This window comes from Pinus tabuliformis, chromosome 6 (genome assembly GCF_031772625.1).
Source record: "Pinus tabuliformis cultivar Carrire ecotype Pingquan chromosome 6, CPIR1, whole genome shotgun sequence".
NCBI classification, from domain to species: domain Eukaryota; kingdom Viridiplantae; phylum Streptophyta; class Pinopsida; order Pinales; family Pinaceae; genus Pinus; species Pinus tabuliformis.
The window spans coordinates 2,098,287,433-2,098,307,322 of NC_142292.1; the positions used below are offsets into that span (position 1 = coordinate 2,098,287,433).

Here is a 19,890-nt window from a genome sequence, read left to right on the forward strand (position 1 = left end):
CACCAGACCTGACATCAGTTTTGCAGTGAGCTACATTTCCCGCTTCATGTCAGCTCCTAAAGTTGATCATTGGATAGCAGCAAAGCGTGTGCTACGATATGTGCGTGGCACTTCTGATTATGGACTCCTATACACTCGAAGTTCCGATCCTATACTCAGTGGTTACACAGATTCTGACTAGGCCGGTTCGGTTGATGACCGTAAATCTACAGCTGGGTATGTGTTTAGTCTAGGATTCGGTGCTGTCACCTGGACTAGTAAGAAGCAGCAGGCAGTGGCTCTCTCCTCAACAGAAGCAGAGTATCGGGGAGCAGTTAAGGCATCCTGTGAGGCAGTTTGGCTTCGACGTATGCTTGCGGATATGCATGTTTCCCAGACAGGTCCTACTTCCTTGTTTTGTGATAATCAGGGAGTGCTCAAACTTGCCAAGAATCCAGTCTTTCATGAACGAACAAAGCATGTGGAAACTCATTGCCACTACATTCGCCAGCTTGTTGAAGACGGATCCGTTCAGTTGCAATATGTTCCCACAACAGAGCAGCCCGCAGACATCTTCACCAAGCCTCTTGGCCCTGATAAGTTTGTAAAATTCAGAGGGTCTATTGGTGTTGTAAATAGATTGAGCATTAAGGGAGGGTATTAGAATAATACTATTTAGTATTTAATGCTCATTCTTTTAGTTGTTGCTATTTTTATTCTTTTAGCAGTTTCTTAGATGAAACTGATTGTTTCCATTTCCTAAATAGAAACTTGATGTTTCTATTACTGTAAATATCTCTGTATTATTATTGAGCTTCAGTTTGCTCATCAATTGAATTCATTCATTGGAAATGCATATGCGTGTTTCGCACTGTTTTATGGTTGGATATGTTCTATTACATGTAAGTACATGTTATTGTTGTTTTAATTTGTAATACACATTGGACTGAGATTTTTGCTATTTTTGGGCTAATTGTTGCATGCATTTATTGGTTAAATTGTGGAATTTTGTCTCTATATAGCATCTTTCAATGTATGGGCCATGTAATTTTGAATGAAACCTCCTAGGGGTAGTTCTATCAACGAATTCATCTTGATAAGCCATTGCCTTTTGCACATCGAAGCATACAAGTTGCAAGATTTCTTCTCTTTGACCTAGAAGGCTAGCAAAGTAGATTTGAGGCCTCCTTGACTAAGAACCACAGGTCCTCACTCATATTTATCATAGACTCCATTCTCCCAAGACTAAGGCATTGACCTACGAAGAGGTGGTCACCTAAAATCAATTCCTTTTCACCTTTTCCTAGGTCTAACCAAGTTGGGTCACCTAGGACATCATTTTCCCGACAAGATAGCCCTCCAAAAAGTTCGATCTCCTAGTCTCTCCTACGCTGGTGTTTCGTCAAGGCCTCCTCCAATTTTGAAGCCATTCTGATGGTAGAGTTGTGAGAAAAGCCAAGCCCTAGCTCCGAGATCAAAATTTTCCCTAGTATCCCCAAGGCTAGTGCCTCATAGGATCAATTCAACTCCTTTAAGTGAATATTCTTTCTTTGATCCTTTCCCCCTCCTTGTTTAGGTTAAGAGCATCATTGGTTGCTAAACTCTTACCTCCTAACCTAGGTTGGGTCCACTTGGTCTTGTGTGGTCTCATTCCTTTGAAAAGACAATTCTTCAAGAACCATCCGAGATACCAATTTCAATAAGGATTTTAGGGATTGGAAAACTCTTTCACAAGTCATATTTTCTAAACCTAACCCTCAAGTCCTCGTCTCCTTCTCCTAGGAGACATTGTACCTTGCTTAGAAAACAAGCAAGCTCTATCCTTCGAACTCTTCCGGAAAGGGATCGTTTGGGTCACTCCACATCCACTTATTGATTTATCCTTCATTGGTGACTCCATAATATACCAGGTCTCCTCCCATTGGTGAAAGTCTGTAAATAGTAGGGAGCCTTAGCTGAGGTGACAGTGGGCTAAGTCTCCATTTGTTGCCCTTGGTCTAGCATTTGCCCTTTAGGGATCCCCTGCTAGTTTGAGTGGTAACAAGCTTCTTAGACACCATAGAGACTAAGATACCTGTTTGCTGCTACCCCAAACAAAAACTAACAATGTCTTGATTTTAATTGCTATTGTATGCATTTTCAGCCATTAAAAACCATTGTTTACTTAACCCTTGCTTGCCTCATTATTATCCTTTGCTCCTTTGTTGATACTATCAGTCATAAGCTATCTTGTCAAGTTATTATATGCCATTGCATGCCTTAAATCTGCATATCATAAAAATCCTTACTTATAGCAGCATTTTTCTAGATTATAATGGTCTTAAAAAGTGTACGTGAACTCTAGGCAACTGTTATCTCAGTATTTCAAGGCTTGGTTAGTACCTTTACCATCAATTAGTAGATCTTATATCAGCATAAGCCCTCCTTAGTTGAATATCTTGTTGGTGATCTTTTGTAGGGAAGCTTCTCTTGCAAGGATAATATCCAACATTAAATAGCTAGAGATAAGCCACTGAGATGACAGTGGTGGCTGATTTCTTGTTGCCATAAGACCTAGGTTTCCTAGTAAGGCTTTGCACTAGGCTTGCTAGATTTTGCGGTAACATGTCCCATTGGATAAAACTACATTTCCATACAATGTATTGCCATACAACTGTAATGGAATTAAATATTTATCAAATTTCATTATTGACTAATACAATAATCATATCATGGTAGTAGAAGATAAAGTGTTGGTAGAACTAAATGGTATTGATTAGAATGCATGTAAAAGTTTTGTTAGGTTACATAGACAAAAGAAGAGAAAAATTCATGATGTAAAATGAGGGTAGAATGCCGTAATGCTATAAGCTCTTAGAGATTAGTCAATGGTCTCTTCCAATAGTCAAGGTAGAGACAAAATTGGTGATACAAGTAGTTGTAAAATCATGATACTTAATTCTCTTTTATTAAAATAATAAATTCATAGAAGAATCTCGATGGTTTTTTGATATATGTATGCTTTGGGTTTTTTCGAGCTTTGTAGTGGTGGGGGAAGTGTTTTGGCTATACTAGAAATCCATTTTTATTGTATATATGGCTTGTGTTCAGCTTGAGCTTAAGTTGGGATTGGGTGGTACCTCCTACAAAGATTTTATACTCAACATGCATTTACCATTGCAGCTAAGGTAAATATGAAATTGATTTTTTGTGTTAGAACAATTGATTTATTTAAGCCCCTTTCTCATCGCTAGATGTTTTTAATGAGATATCATTGTTTTATTTTATTTTCCTTGGAAATAATCCCTTTGAAACTCTGAAGCACTTACCCCCATTTTGAGGATTGTACCCAATGTAAAGTGGGTGGCATAGACTTTGTGTACCTAACCTTGTGATAATTGATAATTGGGAACCTACACTGCACATTGAATTACTGCCAATGTCTTGTCAATAGTCACATTGACCGATTGAGCCAACACTGGAGGCAATATAAAATTGTTTTGTATGCATGAAATCTGCATATTGGATATACATGATTATTTTTTTGGGATGGGTAATGGCCCTTTCTCAAAATGGTTTTTTATATTTAGCAATTAAGGGATATTTATTCCATCAAATCAACTGAGACTTGCACTTAGCCTGATAATTGGGAACCTACACTGCACATTGAATTACTGGCAATGTCTTGTCAATAGTCACATTGACCAATTGAGCCAACACTGGAGGCAATATAAAATTGTTTTATATGCATGAAATTTGCATATCTGGATATAAATGATTATTTTTTGGGATGGGTAATGGCCCTTTCTCAAAATGGCTTTTTATATTTAGCAATTAAGGGATATTTATTCCATCAAATCAACCGAGACTTGCACTTAGCCTTGTTTACTTTGCAAAACACTACAACTATGGCTTGTCTAGGTCATTAGGACCCTCATATGGTCTTGGTTTCAAGAAATTAAAATCATGCTTACTAGTAATTGAACCAAGGTTGTCTATTTAACAAGCACTTCAACTTGCCACTAGACTAGAACCTAACAAATCCCTTGTATTAATATAAATTAGTACATGTCTTATATAAATTTGTAGCGAATATGTCAGATAATGATTTCCTTTTGCTTTATTATCCTCCATGTAAATCTATACACATTTATGAATATAAGAGAAATCCAATAGAGTGAAATAGAGACCAAAAAGTTAAATAAAGACATCAAATAAATGATTGATATGTTAAAGCATTTGATTTATTTAAGTCTGTTTTCCACTTCTGTGTGTTTAATGACATAAAATTGTTTTATATACGTAGTTTTCCTATTAGATATAAATGCTTTTTTTGTTGGGGGGGTTGGGTCATTGCCCTCTTTTGACAAAATGGGTCTTATTTTTAGCTCTTAAGGGGTATTTATTTCATCAAAATCACCCAAGTGTTGCCCTTGGCCTTGTTTGCTTTGCAAAACACCACAATTATGGATTGTAAAGGTCATTCTCGGTTGCAAGAATTTTGAATCATGCTTGCTAGTAATTAGACCTTGGTTGTCTATCTAGCAATCAATTCAGCTTGCCACTAGATGAAAACCCAAGAAACCCATTATATCATGTAAATTAATACATGACTTGTGAATGGATAAAATTGTAGTCAATGCTCCAAATAATGATTGATTGTTTTTTTTTTCCTTCATTTATTACCATCTAGATAATGTCTACATACATATTGTTACCACCTAATCTCTCATCTTAAGTGCAAAGTCTTCACCAGGTGAGATTTCAAATGGAACTTGGAAGAGTTACCACTGTTACCTTCAGCACCCTTTTCCGACTCAAGGGTTGCTTCCCTATGTTTATTTAATCCACTGGTGCAAGCAATAAAGTACTAGAGTATGGGGCAATCAATAATTTGTTCTTGAATTTTTTTCTCAAGGATAAATATAGACTTATATCGCATCCTTATAAGTCTGATTTCAGACGAGGTGCATAATAAGGTTGTTGGACTTATGGGCAGACAATTATCAAGGACAAGGGGTATATTTTCTAGATCTGATTGATGTATGGTAAAATGGTTTATGAACATGTATAAATCTTCTTATACAGCTTATTTTTGAGATCTAAAAACACATAGTTGTGTTGTTTTAGATCTGGTTTTGGCTGCAACAAACTGTGAATTTCCAGGTTTAACGAGAGATCTAAAAGTGGATAATTGACTATTATTTCAGATCTATTTTCCAGCAATTAAAGTGGGATTAATCTGTCTTAAGGGTGTGTTTGAGAAGATTTAATAGGCATATTTATTCCACCAATTTAAGTCTAGTTTAGACATCCAAATAAGAACATTGCACTCTCTAGGGCATATAATTGAGGATATCAGTTGAATGGGAGTAACTCACTGGGCAAGGTGCTTGTAAGGTCAGCACATACATGCCAGCTCGGATGGGATCAATTGGAAATAGATCAACACAAACTCAGGATCGTCACATTTTGGAGCAGAGTAAAGACATTTTAGGAATGGGAGAAGAACAACTCTTCAGAGGAATATGCCTAACAAAGCAAAGGAGCATATGGAGTCTGTCATCAGAAAATCTTGCACCTTAATGCAAAGACAAGGGGGTAGAAAAGTGTAACATGGAACTGTTATCACTGTCACCTTAGTAATCACTTCCCTTGTTTTGGTGAGGGATGAAATCCAACACAAGAGAGGCTTCCCAAGAAACTTCAGGGAATCCTATAGCAAAATGGGATCAAGTCTTTGCCCTTCTATATTAGTTATTGAAACATGCCACCACTAAATTGAGCACTCAAAATGAAACAAAGTGGCTTAATCCAAAGAATTTCCAGATTTATGCGAGTGAAATATTCAAGACAATTTGTGATGTTTTTCAGGTGAAAAATAGGCAAAGAGGGTATCCCAAACACTATAAATGAAAGAAAAAACTATGGCTATGCAAAACTTGTGCGAAAGATGACAATTTTCAGCAAGATATAAAGTTATGACAACATAAACAATTCATCCCTTTAAACAAATAAGCATGCAATAAAATGTTAGTTTATGTAGCGCAGATAGGTGTTCTAGTCTTAGATCGTGTCTATGAGGCTAAGGAACACATTGGATTAATTTTCTCCAGTAACTAGAATAAATTTCTAAGGGAAATTACCTTAATTAGAATTAATTAGTTAGTTTATTAATTTTCCTAAATCTAATTTAGGGTAATAACTTAATTAACCGGGATTAATTGAGGTAAATTGATTTTCCTCTAGTGAGTTCTAGAAAAGTCATGTGATGGGGTCAAGATGATCTTAGCCATCGATTGAGATTAGATCATGGTCGTTGGTTGTTCAATGAGAGATTATAAGAGGAAATCGATGGGCATTTGGAGAATATATCTAAGACGCAGATTCACAGTGATAGCAAGGGAGTGGTGATATTGTGGAGGACACCAAGCAGTGAGGAATCAATATTGATTGAGTAGAAGATTTCTAGAGAGAATTTCTTCATTAATTTCTTCTAGTTTTTGAGATCCAAAGGGAGAAAATTTGCTAGTTCGATTTGTCTGTAGGATGCCAAGATTATTCTGGTGCATAAGGGTTTCCGGAGGGTGAGTTTGCATTCGCACGTGTGGGAAAAAGAGGTAGTTTTTGAGATCAATTTCTTCCAAGGAGGGCCGAGAGGCTCGACAGAGTTTCTTTGCCAGAGGAGGCCGATTTTTCGAGAGGGCGTGAGGCCGAATTTCCTTCAGCCAGGGATGCACGTGTGAGGTCATATGCACTTGCAGAGGGAGGCCGAATTATCTCAGGAGAGTAGAGTTATCTTGCAGTGGGAGGCCGAGTTCCTTCCAGGTATATTTAGGTGTTGGTAGCTAGAGAAAATAAATTACCAGAGCTTTGCCAATTTACAACAAGCAGTTGTAAAATTTCAATCACAAATTTTGCTGAAGAATAATAATAAAAATCCTCATCTACTGCACTGGTTTTCCCTTCGAGGTTTTTCCAGGGACATTCATTTGAAAATATTAGTGTTCATTATTTTGTGTGTGTGTGTGCAATATTTTCTTAGTTCTTGTGATTTAATTTTCTGTGAGGTTGCAGTAGTGTTTCATTCAGTATTTGCTGCATATAAATTGCAAAAGACAAATAATCTTTTCAAATAGGTGAATAATAACTAGTAACGGCAATAGTATTTAAAAATTTCGCATAGTATCAGAATGAATCTGAGGGCAGAAGAAGGCTCTATGTAGACACACGAAGAGAAAAGCCAAGGGTTTAAAACCCAATTCGTATTCTTCAATTTATTTGGGTTTCGCTATATTTTTGAGGGTTTGTAAAATGGCCTCAACAGGTTTGAGAGATTAGGACAGATTGGATGGTGCTTCAAATTTTAGTGTCTAGAAAGCCAAAATTTCTTTATTGTTGGAAGAAAATGGTCTCAAAGAGTATGCAACCACTGTGATAGTTGTACCAACGAATCCAACATAGCTTGCAACATATAAGGAAGACACAAAAGCTAGGAGGATAATCCTTGATGGGGTCTGTTGTCGCACAGATTGTCACGACAACGCTCAGACCGGGGGCTGTCACCCTGATCCCCGATCTCTCCGTTTAAGCCGTCTCCTGCGGGTAAGGGGGGTAGACCCTATGGGATGAATGAAGACCAACTGTGGACCAGTTGGGTTGGGAGACACAACAAGGCAATTTAGCACTTGATTGATTTAGAAATTAATGTACCAATGCCTTATGGAGTTAATAATTAAATAATTGTTTATTAAATATTGCAGAAATATGAACCTTGTAAAACAATCATTTATCATCAAATAACCCAAGCGATGCAAGATGTTCAATAAACTCAACGTTTTAATAATGATCCAGCAATTAAATTTTAGGAAAAATCAAATGCTTTAAATGATCATAAAATTTAAAACATGACCAGTTACCACTTTCACATAGCTAATTTCAAATAAACATTAAGTGCATTTAACTATAGAAAAGTGGAACATAGATACCACGAAAGACAACAAAAATGATTTTTTGATTTTTTGTTAATTTTTACGAATGTTTTTTATATTTATAAAATTCTAAGTCAAAGTAAAACAAAACCGAACTCCTAAATAAAAATATAATCTAATCTAAAGTAAAGTCTAATCTAAAATCCAAAATTTAATTTTAAAACTAGGTAAAAGAAAACTAAAACAAAACAAATTCTTTATGCCGTTTTTTATTTTTTAAATTTTATGATTGATATTATTATTATTTTTATTTTTTTTATTTTTTATTATTATTATTGTTTTTGATATTATTTTTAAAATCAAACTTAAACAAAACTAAACTATAAGAAATCTGAAAACTATAAGCTAAAAAATTAAAACCTAAATAAAATTACAATCAAATCTAAACTAAAAGAGATTTTTATTGCCTTTATTATTATTATATATATATATATATTTTTAATATTTTATAACTTTCGATCTATGAAATTATAATCAAAATAAAACTACATTAAAAGAAATCAACACCTAATCTATATACAAAATGAAAACGGAATTCTTTTTATTTTCAAATATTTTATGATTTTTATACAATGTTTCACCAAGACTCTGGGACGGGGAGATGCGGGTGCAGGGAGACGCACAAGGGGGACGTGTGGGAGTTACCTCAAATTTTAGGGAAATTTAGGGGGGACAGGGAGATGTCAGGGTATATCTATCTATCTATATATATATATATTTTCCTTTTTAATATATATATATATATATGTCAAATTCATATTCAATAATGAAAGCATAAATACAATGATACATACATAATTGAATTAAATAATGAAATACATTGATCCATACTCATCATCCTTACTAATACATACATGATTCATCCATAGACCACGAGATTCAATAATGAAATACTCTAATCCATATTCATTATTCATTATTCACCATTCTAGAATCTACATTGATTTAAAAATTAAATTCATCATTCATAATTCTAGATTCTAAATTGATTTAAAATTAGAATTCATCATTTATCATTCTAGAATCTAATTAGTACTAAGCAAAATAGACTATAATAGACACTGAAATCTGAATACTGGAATAGTAAATTGATATAACTAAAACTCAAAAACAGTGGAGTGATGGGTCTAAAAGTCACTCTAAAGTACAAAGAGGGCTTGGTACTCTTGATTAAATACAAATTCCATACCTTTGTACATGACAAAATGCAATAGAAACATTGCAATCCATCGAATCTTGAATTCCTAAAAAACTGTTAAGTCTGCTGGATTTTGAGTGAAATCTAAAATCCTACTTTCTCCATATGAAATCCAATGAGGTCGGAACCACTCTCAAACATCCTGAGTCATTTCATGGTAATGTTAAAAATTTAAGTAAAATGATGAAAATGAAAGATAAAGGAGAATGTCACTTTTACTTTAAGAATTTAACATTACCATGAATTGCATAGCATTAGTAGGGAAATATGGTCAAATACTAGGTTTTCCCTGTCATAAATCATTGTTTACAAGCAAATTTAATGGGGGACGCATAGCCCATATTGAGGGGGGACGCCCAGACGTCCCCCTTTTGGGGAGTCGCGTCCCCCACACTGGGGAAACGTCCCCCCCTGTGTCTCCCCGCGTCTCCCCAAAAGGGGGACGTGGGGAAACGTTTCCCCAGACGTCCCCCTGTCCCGGGTGCGTGGGGTGCGAGGGGTGTGCGCACCCGACCTTGGGGGACGCGTCCCCGTGGAACACTGGTTTTATATTTTATGGTTTTTTTATTATTAAAATCTAACTTTAAACAAAATTAAATCTAAATTTAGAGAAGTCTAAATCTAAAACTAAAACAACAATTTAATACATTTGAAACTAAACTCTAATTTATAGGAACCTTTTTATTTAAAAAAAAACACATTTATGATTTTTATATTTTTTAATTTTTTTGAGAATGAAATCCAAACTAAAACAATATAAAAACTATCCTAAGATCTAATTATAATTAAAAAAAAAAAAAAAAAAAAAAAAAAAAAAAAAAAAAAAAAAAAACAAACAAACAAACAAACAAACATTTATGATTTTTATATTTTTTTAAATCTTTTGAGAATGAAATCCAAACTAAAGCAATATAAAAACTATCCTAAGATCTAATTATAATAACATTAATGAAATTGAAACTTTACAAAAAAAAAATTTAAACATCATCAATTTAAAAGCTAATTCTAAAACTAAAGTTTAAGCCTAAAGAAATATATACAAAATAAAATCAAACCTAAGGAAAATTTAAACCTTAAATGAACGCATTAAAAAACAAAACAAAACAAAACCGTAATGTTTTATTGTGTGTATGTACAGGGGGTGGCTGAGGAGGAATACGCAGCGGGAGAAGGAGTTCTAGCAGATTTGAGCAGCGTTTGCTTTGTAGGTTAGTTCGATGGTAGAGAGCGGCAGCGTATGGAGGAGGCTGAACTGCGATTTGGAGGTGAAGGCGTGGGCAACGTTTGGGAGCAGAGATAAATGGCCGCAGAACTGTTTGTATTGCTGACTGTAGGTTTGCGTGGAGAGGAGCTGATAGATAGCGTGGGAGTTATGAGGGTTTGATGGAGGAACGCTGCAGGGTTTGCAGGTTTTAGGGGCAGCGTGCAGATTTTTGGAGCAGCAGAGAGCAAGTATGGATGGCGTGGCGTTGGCAGCAGCTCGGTGAGAAAAAGGAAACGCGTGTGCAGGTGACGGCGAAGCAAGGAGCAGCGTGACAAAGGACCCGAGTTTCTGCTGTTGCGTGAAGAAAAGAGGGAGAGTTTTGCTGCGTGGGATGAGTTGATAAAGAAGTTGGAGTGCTGGGATTGACGCAAGTTTGGGCCAGCATTTGGGTAGCGTGGAGAATGCCGGCGGTGAAAGACACAGGGACCAAAAGACTGCATGAAGATGTGGGTGTTTTGAGTTCTGAGTTTGCAGGTTCGATGAAGTTTGACAGCAGCGAGGGGAAGTGTGTGGGAATGCTTTTGCTGTGTTGAAAGGGGCAGAGGGTATGGCAGCAGTGAAAGACTACGACCCTTAAAAAAAATTTCATTTTTTTTTTGCAGCAATAAAACCCTAGGCATCAGTGAAAAATGAAAACGCGGTTTGCAAACCCGCAATCCAGAAACCTGATCAAAATTTTAAATCTTTCATGCTCCAAATTGCCTGATGGAAACCCTGAAAAATTCTCAAAGCTTGTACCTGCAGCCTGCAATGGCAAAAATAGAAACCCAGAAATAAAATGTGCAAGAAAGAAAACTGAAAAACCCTAAATCAGCTAAATAATTACAGTTATTTATAGATTAACGGCTCTATGCAGCCAGATTTGTCAATAATCCATAGTAATATTTTCAGAATTCTAAATTTAATGTGAGATACTTCAGAAAACCTTGTATGCATTCATAAAAAATTTTAAGCCCGAGATTAAAATTGGCTGGGCTCTTTCAGAAAACACAATTCTGGAGTTGGCTGGTTCAGCGGAGAACTTCCCCTAACGCTCGGTAAACTCAAAACTAAGATTTCCTACACAACTTAAAATCAACCATTAACAGAGGGAGAAAACAATAGTGAAATCCAGATCAAATGGAGATACATGCCATTATATTTCAGAATCTAAACTATCATTCAAACCCTAGAGATCAGACAAGATACTTGTGCCTAAATCAATCTTCATCAAGCTATAATCAATGGCTGAAAATAAAGTTATGCAGAAAAATAAAACATCTTACAACATTTTCAGAAGAGTAACACCAACAAGATTTCAACCCCAAAGTATTTTTTTATTGCACAAAAAATGACTACAAGAGAGCTTTCTTTAGCACCAGACTCTCAAATCCCATATTGGTCTCAAATGACCCCTAGCACCCTATTTAAAGGAAAAATTCCCAACGGCTAGTTCGAGTGATCCATGTCAAACTAATCTCGACCATCGATGAGGATCAAAATTCCTTTTAATCTCATTTGTCAAATTTTTAAATGCATTTTAATATATTAAAAAATTGAAATCTTGCATTTATTTTCTCAAAATTTTGACTTATTATTTTATTTTATTTTTCAAAATTTATTTATTATTTTTTAAATTTTATTTTTTATTTTTTAATTTATTATTATTATTATTGTTGTTGTTTTTTCAAAGTTATTTTTTAATTTTATTTTTAATTTTTATTATTTATATCTTTTATTTTTTTATTGTTTTTTTATTTTTGGATCCTCGAACTTATCCTTTGGAAAAATCACCTAGGACCTAGGACTTAGGACTTATGAGGGGATTAAAACATTTTCAAACCCTCAAGACACTTTACATCATGACTTTTACAATTTTACATTTCAAGGGGGAAAACCCATTTGACATGAACCCTCATAGACCACCAAGTTCTGCAACCAAATATAATCTAGCAGATCAACGCACTAGGATTCCCCTAAGATTCTAATGACAAAATTCATTCCGACTTTGGGGTTAGGTTGAAGGAAAACTCTGCCAATCATGGACTGGTGAGACAAAAAACCTTCCGGAACGTAGATTATCACTTGAAAATTAGGTCCACCTAGGAAATTTACATACATGACTCAAATCTGCTAAGATTATTCACAATTTACACATGCACACTGGGTTTACAACATAACATGATCAGGTCGACGATTACTGTCGAATGGCACGGACACGTTGATCAAGCGCTATCCCTTTTGAAAGGGGTGTACTGCTATGAGTAGTTGACACGTAGTGGTCAACATCTGGCTCCACTTGGGGACACGTTGCTGCATTGTAGGAATGTGAGAATCCAGAATCTGCATCCATGCAACACACGACAAAGTATAAGTAGCATCCGTCCAAAAAATCATCATATAACATTAAGCACAGAAGAGATATAAACTCTTCATTTATTAACTATTTAGTAACAAGAAAAGTAAATCTAATCCTAAAACAGAAATGAAAATGCTGAAAAACAAGGAGTAAGGTTAGAAATACAGAGGATGCCCCATGCCATCAGATGTGTTCAATATAATGTATACTGAGCATTTGCCTGCTTTCAAGCAAATCTATCGGTTGCTTGTCAGATGTGGCATGTCCAATTCTGCATATGGTAGGACTTTTTCCTATCCGAAAATCAAGCTGCTCGCGGTCGTCCGATGCATCAAATATTCTTCTCATTTTCTTCCTCTTGCGCTTTTTCTTCCTAGTAGGCTATATTACTAATGATGTGGAAATTTCTGCTTCAAAGCTCTCAGATGAAGTATGTAAGATATGCGTGACATGTCTTTCTTCATTCTGCATCTGCCCTGCCAAGGATTATGGATCAATCTCACAGGTGCCATGAGTTATAACTTGATCTTCTATGACTGGTGGATTAACCATGTGAACATCAACCTTATTATTAATTTCCATTTTATCCAGGTCACCTTCAATTATCCACTTTTCAATGGAACAAAGGACCTCATAATAAGATGGAGCTTGTTGCAACAGATAATGAGGCTCCTGATTTATTGACGTTCCCTGGTTTCTTTCTTTGTTTTTGCTGAAGCAAGAGTAGGACCTTTTTTACCATTAAAAATATACAGAATTTACAAAAAGCCACTTAGAAAAGTGGCGAAGGAGAACTGCCCCCCTAAAGGAACCGAGAACGGGCCAAGGCAAAGAACTCGGCAAAAAAACCTTACCTTTCAATACATCAAAGTTGAACAGGAAAAATCCAAAATGAACCTAAGATGTGGACAGACCTGAGCCAAAGATACAAAGGCCCCACCAGCCTTCCAAGACCTGAAGAGAACCGTGCCCCAAAGAAACCATACAACCAGGAGGGGCCCGCGCAAAACTCGCCGAAAACGCATCTCTCATCAGAATCTACAGTGAAGAAACAACAGGTCCAATCCAACGGCTCTGAACTAAATCGCAAAGGAAAGAAGCCCGCCCCTTAACTGGCAACGCCTCCAAACTGCTCGACCCATCACCACCGTTGCTTAAAAAAAGGTGGATCCAACGGTCAAGCGACAAAACGCACCCACCAAGAAAACCGGAAAATAGCGTGCGCTGAGGGTCCCACCAATCTGCACGATCGATCCCGAGCGTTGAATTTCCTCGCTTCATCGGACGGCTGAGCCTAATATCGCGCGTCCAAAGTAAACGGTCTTTAGGGAGCGGGGAGGGTGGTATTTGTAACGGGCCCATCTCCATGTGTCACGCTCTCAGTGGCATCGTTGCCAAAAATAAAATACCACTTTTGACTTAAAAGCGGTGCGATACTAAGAACCCGTTCCAGAGGTGGTATTAACTTCAGCCAATGGAAAAAGTGGGTATTGTGTAAGATTTCAACGGTCAGGAAACTCTGTCGCCGGTCGCGGAGATTAATCCTGATCTTGGTCGACTTTGCCTCAAACCCTGGCATACCTCTCATCATGAACCTTTCTGTCCAGCCTTGTGAAGCCCTCTGACCGCATTCCATTACTAGTTGGATTCTATTCCTTTGCTTCTATACTCTTCTTTGTCCTCCGCCTAGTTATGACAGAGTTTTTGCAGATTGCTCTGCTCCATTGTGCTCCATTTCCTTAAAATTGCGCTGTCCTTGCAGCTGACACCTTGATTGGCTAGAATGTCTACCAATTTGTTGACTTTTCTCCTCACATGAATAAATCTAAGAGTACGAAGTTCCTGAAGATGTACTTGGATCCTGTGTAGAACCTGAGTTAACCTCCAGTGTTTTGTGACCTTTTCCGGCTCTGTACCATTACAGATTCTCTTGGCTACGTTTATGACCAACTCTGAATCCGCTTCTATTATGACATTTTGACAATTGTTCTGAATCAAAAATTCTAAGCATTGTTCCAAGGCCATTAGTTCTGCCATATTGTTAGTGGCTTTTCCTAAGTGTCCATGGAAGAGGGAGATTATGCTGCCTGTATCATCCCTTAGAACTCCCCCAAAGCCAGCCACCCTCGGGTTGCCTTTGGAAGCTCCATCAATGTTGTACTTTAAAAAACCTTCAGGGGGAGGATGCCAGTATTCCTCCACCTTATCTCTCATGCTTGCTTCCCTGTCTAGACCTTGAGGAATGAGCCCCTGCATGTCTAACAGCTGGAGGATTCTTAACTCTTCTACTGAGGGAGGATTTTTGGGGAGATTCCTAACCGTGGTGCCAACTGTCTCTTTAAGTTGTTTTGCTATCAGCTTCACCAGGCTAAGAGAGGCAGTCTTTACCTCTTTGAATATTCTTTTGTTCCTTTCTTTCCACACATTCCATATAATGAAACTCGGCAAGAGATCCCAGGCTGAATTGAGAATTTCATTATTAGAAAAATTATTCCTCCAATTGTTGAGAGTGTTAGCAATACTTTCTTTGTCTCTGTCAGACTGTTTGAAAATGTTGGTAAAAAATCCCATATCCTGTCGGTGTAGATACAACTGTTGAGAAGATGCTCAATAGTCTCCTCATGGCTCTCACAGAGATGACATTTGGAGGGTCCCAGCATGCCCCTCTTTTTAAGGTTGTCCCAGGTTAAAATTTTCCTGTGGTGAACTAACCACATGAAGAGTTTGATTTTCATCCAACCTTTGTGTCTCCAAAGCTTCTCCCAAGTTTTATTTGGAGCTTGGGGTTCTTGATCAAGGAGAAAATCTTTAGCTTCCTTAATATTAAAGTTGCCCTCTTTGTTGTTACCCCATCTCAGTTGATCCTGCCCTTCCGTTACTAAAATTATTCTCTGATCCAACACTCTTTTAAGGGACTCTGCTTGACTGTTGAGGGTCCTATCCTCTCTGCCCTCAATTTTTTTCCAAATTCTCCATTTACCAACATTATGTGGATTCTCCCAAAAGTCTTTCACCTTTACTAAACCTTGATTGTCAGTCTCATGCTTGAGGCTTAGAAATTCTTCCTTCAGTAGATTAGGTTCTTGTTGCCATTTGTCCTCCCAGAAAAGTGCCAGATCTCCCTCTCTGATTTCCCAGAAACTATTTTTTTGAACCACTTCTCTATTCTCCCAGGCCTTGTTCCATATGGGGGAGCCTTTTATTGTTCCTGTCATGCGTATGATTTCAGAAGCCGGCCAGTCATTGGCATATTTTTCCTTCCAGATGCTTGCCCATTGAGCTTTAGGATCCTTAACCCATCTCCACCAGAGTTTGGCTCCAAGAGCCTTGTTGAGAATCTCAGGATTGTCCAAACCCAGGCTTCCTTGGTTCTTGGGTTTGCATTTCTTTTCCCACGAGACTAAGGCCCATTTTTTTCTTGTTTCCTCTTTGCCCCAAAGAAAATCTCGTTGAATGTTCTGAAATTGCTGTAAGACTCCTATTGGAGCTGGGAGGGCTGATAGCATAATCGCCTGGAGAACTACTTTAGTAAGAACCAGTATGCCAGCTAAATTTAGAGATCTGTTTGTCCATTTCCTGACCTTGTCTTGCATTTTAGTTACTAGAGGGTCCCATATACTCTTGTGACGGGGTTTAGGTGTAAGAGGAACTCCCAAATACTTGGAGGGAAGCGATTCTCTTTGAAAGCCTAAAATTTTGGAGACATTTCTCTGTATGGCAATATGAGTGTTAAAGAAAAAGACTTTTGATTTGGAAAGGTTTACTTCCATACCTGTGGCCTTCGTGAAGTCATTCAAAATTTGTTTGTAAGCAAGTGCTTCTTTAACTGTGGGAATTCCTTGTAACATGGTATCATCTACAAACTGTTGATGAGTCAGAACTTGCCCATTCTTTGAAAGTTGGAGTCCTTGAATTTTTCCCATTACTCTTGCATGCTTGATGGACCGCCCCAACCCTTCCATCATGAGGATGAAGAGAAAAGGAGAAAGCGGATCTCCCTGTCTAAGACCCCTGGAAGGGAGAAAAAGTTCAGAAGGAGAGCCATTCACTAAAATTGAAAAGCTGGAAGAAGTCACAAGGGCCATGACCCATCTGACCCAATTATGATCAAAACCAAACGCTGTGAGCACTTTTTTGATGTAAATCCAATTTACTTTGTCGTATGCTTTCGCTATGTCCAGTTGCATGATCATGCCCGCTCTCTTGTTGCAAGTTAACGAGTGAACCACCTCGTGAGCTTGAATTATGTTGTCCAGAATTTGTCTTCCTTCTACATACCCTGTTTGTTCCCCGGAGATGAGCGTGGGCAGTAGGGGTTTAAGTCTGTTAGCCACAACCTTGGAAATTATCTTGTAGACCACATTGCATAAGGCAATGGGCCTGTATTATTGGAATAAGGGCTATGAAGGAGGTATTGAGAGCTTTCAAGATGGTCTTGTTGCGCCCGGAGTCTTCCACAATCTCAACAATATCTCTTTTAACAATATTCCAGCAGGCTTTGAAGAAATCCACATTAAATCCGTTCGGACCTGGAGCCTTGCCATTTTGCATTTCCTTGAGGACCTCACTGATCTCCTTTTCAGTTACAGGTCTGTTGAGATTACAATTATCCTCTCTGGAAACCAGTTTAGGTATATGTTCAATTAAGTTCTTAATAAAAGGTTCTCTTCCTGAAAAGTTTTCCCTGGCAATGTCCCGAAAATGCTTTACTAACACTGCATCTATCTCCTCATGGGATTGAAGAATTTGGCCATTCTCGTCCTTGATCGAAGAGATTCTGTTGTGAGTTCTATTCGCAATGGTAGATTTGTGGAAAAATTTAGTATTTCGTTCTCCTTCTTTTAACCATAGAACCCTAGATTTTTGTTTCCAAAAAATTTCTTCTTGATTACACAGCCTTTCCCATTCTTGGTGATATTTCTCTGCCTGTTCATTTTTGTCTTTATCAAAGCCATTCTTGATCAGAGCTTGGTTGAGCTCTAGGATTTTGTTTTCTACAATTTTTTTACTTGTGAAAATATTGCCAAATTCCTTCTGGTTCCATTCCTTTAGCTTCTGCTTGATGTGTTTTAATCTCTTATGTAGCAGGAACATGGATGATCCCTGAATCTGTAGGTCTTCAGCCCACCATTTTTCAATGTTGCTGATGAAATCCGGGTGTGAAAGCCAAATATTTTCAAACCTGAACGGTTTGTTTCTTGGGGTACCAATGCCCTTGATCTCCATTTGAATCGGCTAGTGATCTGAGCCTCCAAAAGGAAGGATATTTGCTGTTATTTCCTTGTCTAGAAGCATAAGCTCTTCAGAGATCATGAATCTGTCTAGCTTGGAAGCTACCTGGGAATCCCCTCCTCTTTTATTGTTCCAAGTGCAAAGACCGTTATTTGTCTCAATGTCCACCAGCTTCATGTTTTCTGAAAAGCAATGGAAAGCTGAGGAATCTTTGTTTAGTGCTCTTGTGCCCCCTTTTTTCTCCGAGAGAGATCTAATCATGTTGAAATCTCCTCCTATGATCCACGGTAGCCCTGCAAATCTGTTTCGAAGGTCCACTAAGGACTCAATAAACTTGATTTTGTCATCTAACCTTTGTGGGCCGTAAACATTCGTTACTAGATAAGTATCCCTGTCTCCTACAGGCTGTATGACAACTGATAAATAATTCCTTGATGCTTCTGCATCAATAATACCTATTTTTTGGGGATTCCATAGGATGAGGATACCCCCTGCTGTATTTTCTGCTTTGACTTCTATAAACTCATATCTGCTGAGCCACTTACTATGGATTTGTCTTATCTTTTGGACAGAGCTTTTCATTTCTTGGACAAAAATTATATCCGGAGCTACTTGTTTCATTCTATTGTTCAACGTTCTCTATTTTCTTTTACTTCCTAGACCTCTGATGTTCCAAGTTGTAAACTTAGTAATTATAGATTGGTAAAGGAGTAACTGGTTAGGTATTTCATCTTAGCTGAGTCTATCATGAGCTTTCCACATTCCATTAATAGCTCGTTCTGCTTTTTCCTGCCCCTTTTTTTCCTCGGGTTTCTTGGAGCTAATACTGGAGTTGATTTTACTGCTTTCACTCCCTGCTTACCCTGTCTTTCACTGTTGTGATCTTCTCCCAAGCCCTTTGTCTGAGTTTTCCATAGGAATAGCTGCTTTATTCGATTACATTCTTCTTGTGGTAGAGATTCTACTCCACTTGTTGTTCCTTTACTCAAGAACCCTTCTAGATCTAGGTTTTCTCTGTCGAGAATCTCTTGTAACTCATTGTCTTCCATTTCCATCTCACTCTGGGTCATTTCCTGATCCATATCCATCTCTGGTTCACTCATCATGATCTCTTTCTGTTTATCCTTTACCTGTTCCTGAACTTGTTCTTCTTCCTTTTCCTGTTTATCATCTTCATCCTTCATATCTTGATTTTCAACTGCTGCGTCTTCCTCCTCTTTAAGGACCTGGAACTGATTTGGCCTCACTTTTTGGTCTCCACTTTGGTGCTGTTTTGGCCCTTTTTCTCTGTTTTTACCTTTGTGAGCTACTTTGTGAAAGCCAGCTATTTCGTTCATTATGTTAGGTTTGCTTTTGTTCTCTGCCTTACTGAGAGGACAGTCTCTCAGAAGGTGTTCGTGTTCATGGCATTTTCGACATCTAAATGGAATATGCTCGTAGTCAACTGTCTGCACCCATTCCTCATCATATACCTCCAGTATGACCTCGTCCGGAAGTGCTCCAGATAGGTCCATTTCTACACAAATCCTAGCAAAGGAGGTATATTTTCCCCTTCTTGTGGCTTCAGAAGTTTTAACATACCTCCCTAATTTATTTCCTATGGATGTTAGTGATTCTATTTGCCAATAATCCAGAGGTAGCGAATAGAGTCTTACCCAAACCGGGACTGAGGTAAAGGTTTCCCACTCCGGCACGAAGTTCATCATCCACGGCCTCATGTAGAGCCCTGCTGCTGCGTAGAAGTAGGGCCCGCCTTCAAACACTCTGTCTTTGTCCTCAATGTTAGCAAACACTACAGTGAAAAAACCCTTGGATCCTAAATGAAGATCAATGCTTCATTTAGGCTTCCAGTGGTATCTGATCCATGTTTGTAAAGCTTTTTCGGTGGGCCATAGTCCCATGAACTTGC

The 19,890-nt window shown here is 37.7% G+C and overlaps 1 protein-coding gene across 1 annotated transcript in view; it reads left to right on the forward strand.

Moving 5' to 3' along the window:
- The window catches only part of LOC149267635 (protein ORANGE, chloroplastic-like), a 440,170-nt gene that overhangs the window by 119,790 nt on the left and 300,490 nt on the right, over positions 1–19,890 (forward strand). The window contains exon 5 of the mRNA XM_089433757.1: positions 3,070–3,146. Coding sequence (XP_089289883.1) covers positions 3,070–3,146 — 77 coding nt within the window. The remainder of the gene's footprint in view (positions 1–3,069; positions 3,147–19,890) is intronic.